The sequence below is a fragment of the Loxodonta africana genome, chromosome 20 (genome assembly GCF_030014295.1).
Source record: "Loxodonta africana isolate mLoxAfr1 chromosome 20, mLoxAfr1.hap2, whole genome shotgun sequence".
Lineage (NCBI taxonomy): Eukaryota > Metazoa > Chordata > Mammalia > Proboscidea > Elephantidae > Loxodonta > Loxodonta africana.
In genome coordinates this window covers 61,646,879-61,658,906 of record NC_087361.1, presented here as the reverse complement: position 1 = coordinate 61,658,906, position 12,028 = coordinate 61,646,879, and the positions used below count along the sequence as shown (strand labels likewise).

Here is a 12,028-nt window from a genome sequence, read left to right as displayed (position 1 = left end):
TCCTTCCCCATTTACTGGACTTTGACCCTTTGCCAAAGATCAGCTGTCCGTAGATGGATGAACGTTTTTCTGGAATCTCAATTCTGTTCCATTGGTCTATGTGCCTGTCATTGTACCAGTACCAGGCTATTTTGACTACCATGGCTGTTATAGTAGGTTCTGAGATTAGGAAGTGTGAGGCCTCCTCTTTATAAATATATATAAACAAAAAAACCTGTTATTGTCGAGTCGATTCTGACTCATAGCGACCCTGTAGGACAGAGTAGAACTGCCCCATAGGGTTTCCAAGGAGTGGTTGGTGGATTTGAACGGCTGACCTTTTGATTAGCAGTCCTAGCTTTTAATCACTGTGCCACCAAACTTAGGAAGATAAAGGTAAATTTCAGAGTAACCACAAAAAAAATAAATAAACCTACTCACATCAATAAAAAAGAAGAAAATCATGAAGACATAGTAAACATAAAATCAGCAACAATGAAGGAAATGAAAAGAAAATCCATAAACAAAAAGAACTCAGCACAGAAAATTAAGCAGAACAAAGAACCTATCAATACCACAAAGAAAAAAGAGTAATAAAATGACAGCAGTATATGCATACCTATCGATAATGACACTGAAGGTAAGTAGTTTAAATGTTCCGGTCAAGAGACAGAGTGGCAGAATGGATTTAAAAAATAGGACCCAGCAGTATGTTGCCTATCAGAGACACACCTTAGACACAAATACATAACTAGGTTGAAAATCAAAGGATGGAAAAAATTATATCAAGTAAACATAACCAAAAAAATAGTAGAAGTGGCAATATTAATCTCAGATAAAAAGAATTTAAGTCAATTCCCCCATAAAAAGCAAGATCATCAGCCAGCAGCTTGGTGGCATGTTGATTACATTGTACTTCTTCCCTCATGGACAGGGCAGCATTTCGTTCTTACTGGAAAACACGCTGGACACGAATACCTTCTCTGCATGCAGTGCTTCTGGCAAAACTACCATCAGTGGACTTACAGAATGCCTCATCCATCGTCATGGTATCCCACACAGCATCACCTCAGATCAGGGACTCACATCATAGCAAATGAAGTATGGCAATGCCCCATGCTTATGGAATCCAGGAGGCTGTATATGCTCTAAACCAGCATCCAGTATATGGTGTTGTTTCTCCTGTAACCAGGATTCATGGGTCCAGGAATCAAGGGGTGGATATGGGAGTGGCATCACTCACTATTACCCCTAGTGACCTACTCAGAGTTTTTCCTTCCTGTCCCCACAACCTTCCGCTCTGCAGGTCTAGAGGTCTTAGTTCCAAAGAGAGAAATGCTCCCACCAAGAGACTCAATGTTGATTACATTGAACTGGAAGTTAAGGATGCCACCTGGCCACTTTGGGCTCCTTATGCCTCTGGATCAAGAGGAAAGGAAGGGAGTTACTTTGTTGGCTGGTGTGATTGATCCTGATTACCAAGAGGAGATCAGACTGATATTACATAATGGAAGTAAAGAAGTGTATGTCTGGGGTACAGGAGATCCCTTAGGACATTTATTAGTACTACCATGCCCTGTGATTAAAGTCAGTGGAAAACTACAGCAACCCTATCCGACGTGACTACTAATGGCCCAGACCCTTCAGGAACGAAGGTTTGGACCACCCCACCAGGCAAACATCCATGACCCTGTTTGCCTGGAATGGGCGTTGGAAGAAGGTAGTTCTAAATACCACCTATGACCACATGACCACATGACCAGTTGCAGGAATGAGGACTGTAATTATTATGAGTATTTATTCCTTGTATATTTACATCAGATATTTTTGTTTTCTTCACTTATAAAATGTAGGATATAAACATGGCTAGTGCATTTTCAGTTGTACACGTGTTAGTTGTATCATGTTAGGCACAAGTATGACTTTATAATTGTCTTTATTTAGAGACTGTATATGGTTTAGAGAGATGTGTACAGCTGCCAAGTTGACAAGGGGTGTATTGTGATGGTTAAGGTTGTGTGTCAGCTTCGCTGGGCCATGATTCTCAGTAGTTTGACAGTTATGATGTACTTTGACTGCTATGTAATCACTTCGTAATGAGATCTGATATAATGTAATCACCTCCATGATGAGATCTGCTATGAGCAGTGGATCAATTGAAAGGGAGTTTCCTTGGGGGCATAGACTGCATCCAATATATGTGAACTTTCTGGCAAGGCTCATGGTCTTTGCTCACTCTGCCTCCTGCATCTGGCCTCTGATTCTTGGGACTTGAGCTGGCAGCTTACCTGCAGATCTTGGAATTCGTCAGCCTCTGCAGCCTGTGAGCCAAAGTCCTGTTGTCTTACCTGCTGTTCTTTGGTTCATCAGCCCCTGCAGCTATGTACATCAGGAGAAAACTCCAGCTTGACCCATGGACTTGGAACTTTCCAGCTTGTGCAACCACTTGAGCCATTTCCTTGATAATAGGTGCGCTTCACTGGTTTTGCTTCTCTAGAGAACTCAGCCTAAGACAATAATGAAGACAGAATCCATGACCAGACCAGAGCTGTTTTCCATCTTGATATATCAGCATTGAATCCACGGGTAGTGCAAATCGCTAATGTACCCAACTGCTAACACAAAAGCTGGAGTTCCAAGTCCACCCAGAGGTGTCTTGGAAGAAAGACCTGCAGTCTACTTCAGAAAATTCAGTCATTGAAAACCCTATGGAGCACAACTCTACTTTGACACACATGGGCTCACCATGAGTTGAAATCAACTTGATGACAACTGGTAAAAAAAAAAAAAAAAATAGTGTTACTGAAAACCAAGTCTGTTTGCCCATTGTCTTATATGATCAAGTTGGCAATTCTTATTTTCATTCCTGATGACTCTTCAATGTGCACTGATTTTTTCTGATTATGTTTACATTCCTCAGCATGAGTTCTCCTACCAAGGGGGTTTCAAGCACTGCAGCTGTGAAGATGAGGCATGGCTCCCTCATGAGTAGCCTGCATTCAATATGAAGGTCCACAGGAGTGATGAAAATAATGGCTGTAGGACTTAAGAGAAGAAAAAAAAAAGGAGAGAGTGTAAAATAATCAAAGCCTTTGAAATGGGGACTTTGATCCTATAGTCCTAGAGATTCAGAAAGTCAAATTTATTGATGGAGCTGGCAGGGCTTAGAGAATACACCCTCCTGCTTTGCCCATTGGGCATTTTTCCTCCTGAGGCCCCTACGTGTGATACTTAACACTAGAGTTCCCATAACCATTGGCTGAAAGACCAGATTGTTCCCAAAGTAGAAGGAGAGATTCCTGATGTCACAATGGTCACCTTCTACAGTGTGTTCGGGGAATCCAAAGGGGAGAGGGAAGGCTGTAGCCAAGACTTAGATACCCTTTGTGGTGAATTATTACCCTCCTGTGGATTAGCCAAATCAGCTGTTGTCAAGTTGACCTTTCTCACAGTGACTGTATGTGTATCAGAGTAAACTGTGCTCCATAGGGTTTTCACTGCTTGATTTTTCAGAAGTAAATCACCAGGCCTTTCTTCCAAGGCACCTCTGGCTGTACTCCCACCTCCAACTGTCTGTTAGTAGCCATTTCCACCACCCAGGGACTCCATGGATTATCCAGACATGCCCTTTATTTTCCCCTTCCTTGCCACTCTTCATCCTATTCTCCCACTGACTCACAAAGAAAAGAAGCAATGCTCTGTCTTTTTTGCTGCTTACTGGTAAGGCTAGTTTTTGTTTGTTTTGTTTTTATTGTGCTTTAAGTGAAGGTTTACAGTTCAAGGCAGTTTCTCATACAAAAATTTATACATACATTGTTATGTGACCCTAGCTGTTCTCATGATAATGTGATAGCACACTCCTCCTTTCCACCCTGTATTTCCTGTGTCCATTCAACCACCTTCTGTCCCTCTCTGCCTTTTCATCTTGCCTCACAACAGGAGACGCCCATTTAGTCTCATGTGTCTGCTTGAGCTAAGAAGCACACTCTTCACAAATATCATTTTATGTCTTAAAGTCCAGTCTAATCTTTGTCTGAAGAGTTGGCTTTGGGAATGGTTTTAGTTTTAGGCTAACAGAGAGTCTGGGGGCCATGTCTTCTGGGGCCCCTCCAGTCTCAGTCAGAACATTGAGTCTGGTATTTTTACTAGAATTTGAGTTCTGCACTCCACTTTTCTCCTGCTCCATCAGGAACTCTCTGTTGTGTGCCCTGTCAGGGCAGTCATTGGGGGTAGCCAGGTACCATCTAGTTATTCCAGTCTCAGGCTGAAGGAGTCTCTGGTTTATGTGGCCCTTTCTGTCTCTTGGGCTTATATTTCCCTTGTGTCGTTGGTGTTCTTTATTCTTGACAAGGTTAGTTTTGTCAGTTCAGAGGATAGGGCTACTAGTTAAAAATATGTTTTTGGATTTTTTCTGGGTTTCATTTATCATGATCTTTTTTGTCTTCCACCCACTCACCAAGGGGAATAATCAGTAATTGCCTATTGGCACATTGGTTTCTCTTTTAAGTGTTTTTAGCTTATTGATTGCAACAGGCTATGCCTTTTACACTCCCACTTGTTAAAAAAAAGAAAATCATCTATTGCTAAAACTTGCGTTGCAGTCAGTAGTTTCAGATTTTAGATGTCCTCCCTCCTATCTCTGAGACCAGATGCTCGTTCAGAGTTACTACTGTTGTGACTTTTTTGTTGTTGTTGTTGAGCAGAAATAAGAATTTATTGAATCATGTATTAGAGAAAGATCCTGGGGTAATCACAGAATCAAAGGCAGATCTGTAGGAACCAGGGCTTCAGGGGTAAGAACAGAATGTGTTCTCCCCGTCTCTCCCTCCTTGACTGTGGCCCCTGCCCTCAGCTCTGCCTCCAGTTATAGCCTGGCCCTTTTCCTGGACCAGATAACTGGGCACCAAAGCCCTTGCTTAGCAACCCAATAGATAGTGTTCCTCTCTCAATATCTCTCTATTGTTTATATAATAATTATAAACATTGCCCAAAAAAGGGGGAGCCACTTTGAACTTAGCCAAGCTCCGTGGTCTCTCTATACCTGACATTAATAAGGGAAAGATCATGTCAGGCCTCGAATTCCCCAAACAGTAAGGTGAGGGAGAGCAACTGGGGTTAGCACTGATTGTGCAAAGTCTCTGTTCCTTCAGGTTCCTTAGAAATCAAATGGGTTATTGGTGGTCCCTGTCATGGATTGAATAATGTCCCCCCAAAAATGTGCGTATCAAATTGGTTAGGCCATGATTCCCAGTATTCTGTGGTTGTCCTCCATTTTATGATCGTAATTTTATGTTAAGAGTATTAGGATGGGATCGTAACACCACCCTCATTCAGGTCACCTCCCTGATCCAAAGTAAAGGGAGTTTCCCTGGGATGTGGCCTGCACCACCTTTTATCTTTCAAAGATAAAAGGAAAAGGAAGCAAGCAGAGAGTTGGGGATCTCATACCACCAAGAAGGCAGTACCAGGAACAGAGCATGTCCTTTGGACACGGGGTCCCTATGCCTGAGAAGCTTCTCAACCAGGGGAAGATTGAGGACAAAGACCTTCCTGCAGAGCCGACAGAGAGATAAGCCTTCCCCTGGAGCTGACGCCCAGAATTTGGACTTGTAACTAGACCATGAGAAAATAAATTCCTCTTTGTTAAAGCCATCCACTTGAGGTATTTCTGTTATGGCAGCACTAGATAACCAAGACAGTCCCTTTAACTGGAGACAGTTATTTAGACACATTTATGCCAATTAAGAGAAGTCATATTTTCTTTCTTTTTTTTACTGTGATTAGTCATATTTTTTTGATTTATTATTGGTTCAGGTTTTGTTTTTTTCTTTGCCCTGTCTCCCTGCTTCCTCACTCTGCCTCCCCAGTTGCTACTAAAATATTTTACTGTTTTAAAATACAGAAACTTGTACATTAATGTCCGTTATTCTCAAGGCTGCCTCATCCCCCATCTCTTTCATTACCAGCATTTGTGTGGTGTCGTCTCAGTTCTGCCCATTTGCCAGCAACCCCTGGATACACACGTGGCCTCCTGGAGCTGGGAGGGAGACTAGAGGCTATCTTGCCCAGTGGCCATCACCAGAGATGTGTCAGCATCATTGGAGAGAGTTTTAGAATAAGCATGTCCTGGCAGACAACTCAGTCAGTGTCCCCTGCACAGCTTTTCAAGTCTGGTGGCAGCAAAACCATGCTCCAAAATGGTGGAGGAGAGAACCGTGGATAAGGATATATATGGCAGCAGCTGGATCTGAATACGCAGAACAGACTCGGGGGTAGGGAGGAAAGAAAAGGGGAGGAGCTGGAATTTATATCTCTGGGTTTCAAAGGGACACTGGTCAGGGCTTATAAAGTGGTCACAGATGATCCCCAGCAGGGTCACTGTAAATAAGTAAGCCTCTTGCTGGAGTCTCACTCTCTAGTGTCTTGCCTGTCAGAAGTTGCATAGGCGCTTGCTGTTCGGCAATTCAGAGTTCTATTGATAATTGCTACCAGTACCGGTTGCTGTGGAGTCAGTTCTGACTCATGACAACCGTGTGTGTGTCAGAGTAGAACTGCTCTCCATAGGGTTTTCAGTGGCTGATTTTTGGGAAGTAGATCACCAGACCTTTCTTCTGAGGTGCCTCTGGGTGGACTGGAACCTCTAGCTTTTCAGCTAGCAGCTGAGCATGTTAACTATTTGTACTACCCAGAACCAGGGTGTATATGGCCCCAGAGATGTGTAGGTTTTAGGAGCAGGAATAACCTCTAGGCCTTTTGTTCCCTCTCTTTTCTGTCTTTGGATTAGGCTAAGGTGTTTGCCAGAAACCCTGGGTTTTCATGTACCCGGCTGTTGTTCTGTCCCTAGCTCTCATTCTGGTCACATAGTCCTGAAGGGTGATCCCAGTGGATGTGCTAGTGGGGCTCACACACCCCAAACACGGCACTGTGACCACACTTCAGAGGGACTGCCAGAATGGCCAGTGCTGAGAAATAAAGGCTTTGATTGCTTTATGAAATCTTGAGGAAATATTAAGAGGAGGAGAAGAGTGTAATGACAAGCTAGGATGTGTAAGCGTGTTTCTTTAGCATCATTGCTGGAAAACACCTGTCAGCCCCAGTGTGTTTCAGGCACTGTGAGAAGCCTCCATTCTCTGATGTTGCTGTGAACTCACTGTCAGGGGAGCATGTACTCTGAACTCCCATTCCAGGAGTGGGGCTGCCTCTTACTGAGTTTCCTGCACTCTCTTCGCGGAGTTCCTCCTAATGTTGTTTATTGTTGTTAGGTGCCATCGAGTTGATTCTGACTCATAACCACCCCATGTGACAGAATAGAACTGCCTCATCGGGTCCCCTAGGCTGTAAACTTCATGGGAAGCACTGGTGGTGCAGTGCTTAAGAGCTTGGCTGCTAACCAAAAGATCCACAGTTCGAATCCACCTGCCGCTCCTTGAAAACCCTATGGGGCAGTTCTACTCTGTCCTGTAGGGTCACTATGAGGTTGGAGTAGACTTGATGACAATGGGTTTGGTTTGGTGTTGAAATCTTTATGGGAGCAGATTGCCAGGTCTTTTTCCAGAGGAGCTGCTGAGTGGGTTTGAACCACCAACCTTTCGGACAGCAGCAGAGTGCTTAACCCTTCTGTTACCAGGGGCCCTTTTTCTCCTAATAGTGCGTCAGATTTACAGAGTGGTTGATTGGCTTCCCAAGGTCAAGTTAATGGCCCATAAGATCACTCTGATCTTGACCTCACTACCTGGAGCTGTGCTAGTTATCATGCAAAGCAGTTTAAACACATCTTTTTTTTTTTTTAATTGTGCTTTAAATGAAAGTTTACAAATCAAGTCAGACTCTCATACAAAAATTTATAAACACCTAGCTATATACTCCTAGTTGCTCTCCCCCTAATGAGACAGCATACTCCATCTCTCCACCCTCTGTTTCCATGTCCATTCAGCCAGCTTTTATCCCTCTCTGCCTTCTCATCTCCTCTCCAGACAGGAGCTGCCCACATAGTCTCATGTGTCTACTTGATCCAAGAAGCTCATTCTTCACCAGTATTATTGTCTATCTCATAGTGCAGTCCAATCCCTGTCCGAAGAGTTAGATTTAGGAATGGTTCCTGTTTTGGGCTAACAGAAGGTCTGGGGACCATGATCTCTGGGGTCCTTCTAGTCTCAGTCAAACCATTAAGTCTGGTCTTTTTACGAGAATTTCGGGTCTGCATCCCACTGCTCTCCTACTCCCTCAGGGGTTCTTTGTTGTGTCCCCTGTCAGGGCAGTCATCGGTTGTAGCCAGGCACCAGCTAGTTCTTCTGGTCTCAGGGTGATGTAGTTTCTGGTTTACGTGGCCCTTTCTGTCTCTTGGGCTCATAATTACCCTGTGTCTTTGGTGTTCTTCATTCTCCTTTGGTCCAGGTGGGTTGAGACCAGTCGATGTATCATAGATGGCCACTTGCTAGTAAGCTTAAACACCTCTTGCAAGTATAAATTTACATGAAGAAAACATTTACACACAGAGACATTCCAACTGGGTGAGGAGGGGGCGTTAATCTCTATTAACTTGAGTACTTGTATTATACAGGTTAGAGGGAAGCTCATTTTGACAGGAGGAAGTAACAACTTGAGGGAAGTCATTTCATTCTTCAGACCAGAATAAACATGTTGCAGGAACAGAAGTTTCTGGAGCTGCTTAAATAATGACCTTGCTCAGACTCTGAGGGAGGGCATCAGGCTCTAGCATGGTGACAGAGTTCAGAGAAAGACTTGGAAGATGTCTCTGTTTTTATACCCACGTGATGAGATGCCTTCCTTAATTCTCCTCCTTAGGTCCGCTTTCTCTCCCCACAAGCTCGCCGCCGATGCCATGCTGCTCTTGCATCTTGTTCCACCTCGTTGCTGATCCTGTCCAACCTGGTGTTTCTCGGGGGAAACCAAGTTGGGAAAACCTACTGGGACAGGATCTTCATACATGGTAAGTTGCCTGACAATGCTGTTTTAAGTCAATTTCTTGCTTTCCAAGTACGGATTTGGCGTCATAAATGGGATCCAGGGTAATCATCATTATATTCACCGTATATGACCTGGAGAAATACCTGTTAGGGACTGTGTCCTGCATGTAGCACTCACTTTAAGAGTCTTCACTTTTGATATACCTCATATCTACTATGTGTGATACTTAGTTAACTTCAAAATGTCCCACAACGCTCCCAAAGTCTACATTCCCTTCTACCAAGTTACCTTTCCAAATGTTTTTTCCTAATCTTCCCTACTGTCTATAAATCCCAACCTTTAATATACTGTAAAGTCTAACCTTGTTCCATTTACCACTTTGAAAATCTGCTAGAAATATGTCCTTCGTTGTTGTTAGGTGTTGCAAGTTGGCCCCTGACTCACGGAGACCCCATGTACAATGGAATGAAACATTGCCCGGGCCTGGCTGTCCCCATGTTGGGTTTTGGATCAGGCCATCGTGATCCATAGGGTTTTCATTGGCAGATTTTTGGATGTAGATCTCCAGGCCTTTTCTTCTAGTTCATCTTAGTCTGAAAGCCTGTGCTGACAGATGGGTGGTAGTTGTAAATGAAGTGCATTGGCCTGGAATTTGAACCTGGGTCTCCCGCATGGAAGGTGAGAATTCTGCCACTGAACCACCAATGCCCCACTAGAAATGTGCCCTAGAAGCCCCATTCTGCTCTCCTGATGCTGTTGACTTGGCCCCCATGGATGTCTTGGTTTGACCACAGGGCTGCTGGTACTGGTGGCCAACATCATGTTTAATGGATTGGCTCAAAGCCTCATCTACAACAGGTAAAATGTTAGTATGGGGGAATCATTGTGAACAATTACATTAAGAATTGATCATTATCTATGTATGGTCACTATTTCCCTTGGGCTTGGACTGAGAGTCACATTGCATCCTTAAGAGAATTGGAAGAATGAGAACCACTCACCATACACATTACTTTAGCCAGTGCACTACATTTTAAAAGAAAGGGTTCCTTGTTCTGTTTCCGTGGCCAGTGACCTGGTTTTGTGCTTTTGGTTTGGGAAGCTTTGCCAAGCAGTGATGACGTGACTCAGCACAGCTGCCCTGTCATAGTCATATCTTGGTTCCCAAGGAGCCAGTGATGCTTTCACTACGGCTTTTTTCACACAAGAGATAACACAGACACAGCTGCATGATCCCAGAATGCCAGATCATTGTCTAAACTGTGACCAGTGGGGTGAACCAGGCTCAAAGGAGCTAAGAGCGGGCTCTGTTCTACTTTAATCTCATTACTACACAACCCCTCTTTGATCTTGATTTCTGAGAAATGTTTTAGTTCCTGAAAAGACCATGTATTTTTTAATTGGAATCTATCCATTAATAAAGACAGGGAATAATGGGGCACAATGGATCTAAAGATAAAAACTCCCCTAGAGGTAAGTGACTGTGTCTTTTGTGTCTCTTTCATCCTACACATTGCTGGCAACACTGTGACTCAGGCAAAAATGCTGACATGGGGTTTGCTTGTCATCTACGTGAGAAAGCTCTAATCTTTGCCTTAGCAAATCAAACACATTGGGAGTTCGCACTTGCAAGGCACTGTGAATACAGGGATGCACAAAGAAACACACACACCATGGGAACCTAACATGCAAATAGTAATGTGGCAATAAATTCAGGCAAGTGCTGTGCCAGATGTATGAGCAAATTGTTAGCAGTTATTGGGGGGAGTGGCTGACTTTCTCTTGGAAGCCAGGCATCACAGAGCAGGTGGTATTTGAACTACAGTCTTAAGGAATGTGTAGAAATTTGCCAGGTGGAAAAGGCAGGTGTATTGAGGTAATTAACACTAGCTATGGTGGCACAGGGATCAGTCCCTGGAGAAGGACGTCATGCTTGGCAAAGTACAGGGTCAGCAGTAAAGAGGAAGACCCTCAATGAGGTGGAATGACACTGTGGCTGCAACAATGAGCTTAAGCATAACAACAATTGTAAAGATGGCTCAGGACCGGGCAGTGTTTTGTACTGTTGTGCACAGGGTCACCATGAGTCAGAGCCAACTCAACGGCACCTAACAACAACAACAACATGGTGGCACAATGGTTAAGCATTTGACTGCAGCCAAAAAGTTGTTGGTTTAAACCACCCAGAAGCTCTGTGGGAGAAAGACCTGGTGATTGGCTTCCATAAAGATTCCTATAAAACCCTATGGGGCAGTTCTACTCTGTCACATGGGGTAGCAGTGGGTTGGAATCAACTCAACAGCACCTAACAACAAAACAACTATGTCAGATAACTCCAGAATCTTAGTAATCTGTAACAGTAAGAGTTTATTCCTGTCACAGCTTAATGTGGGCCCAGTGGCTTTTTCTAAGCAGTGATTTCAGGACCTAGAATGTTTGTTTGATTCTCTACCATCTTGCCCTGGCATCACAAAGAGGAAGAGAATGTGGGAATGGTGTACTAGGTGCTTAAGCACTTCCACCAGAAGTAACATGTAGCTCACCCTCCATTGGCCAGGACCAGTCACATGACCAACCTCACTGTAAGGCAGGGACAGAGGAGAAACACACAGATATCAACGGGCATCAGTAGTCCCTGCCAGACCAGGAGAGTGAGGGCACATGAGGTGGACATGCCCAAAAGGCAGTTGGAAAATGAGTTGGAATTGGGGAGGAAAGTGGTACTAATGATTCAGATGTGGGGTTCAAAGTATAAAGGTGGGAGGTGAGGCGATGAAAGTGGATGTTATTAGCCAGGGAGCTTGTATAGAGTGAGAGGATAAGAGGGCGTGAGGCAGAACCTGGGAACACTGGCATTTCAGAGGGCAGAATGAAGGGCAGTAGATTGAGGTGTTCTTTCTGCTTCTCAAAGGCAGTAAGATCAAAGTACACTTGCCCTGAGCCTTGTAGAGCTAAGATTACTGGCATGGGGTCAGGGCTTAGAAAAATCTGGTCTGCTGCTGCTGTATGGGTACTACTGTAGTGTAGGGTTGAATATACCAAGGGGTTTGTGTCCTCCTTAGAGCCAGCTGCCATAGCCCAAGGGACCCTGATTCTCCAAATATGGAAGACTCTATGAAAT

The 12,028-nt window shown here is 44.0% G+C and overlaps 1 protein-coding gene across 1 annotated transcript in view; it reads left to right on the top strand.

Moving 5' to 3' along the window:
• Nucleotides 1-12,028, top strand: part of HHAT (hedgehog acyltransferase) — a 640,126-nt gene that overhangs the window by 496,381 nt on the left and 131,717 nt on the right. Inside the window, exon 10 of the mRNA XM_064273239.1 lies at nucleotides 8,785-8,929. Within this exon, the coding sequence (XP_064129309.1) occupies nucleotides 8,785-8,929 (145 nt within the window). The remainder of the gene's footprint in view (nucleotides 1-8,784; nucleotides 8,930-12,028) is intronic.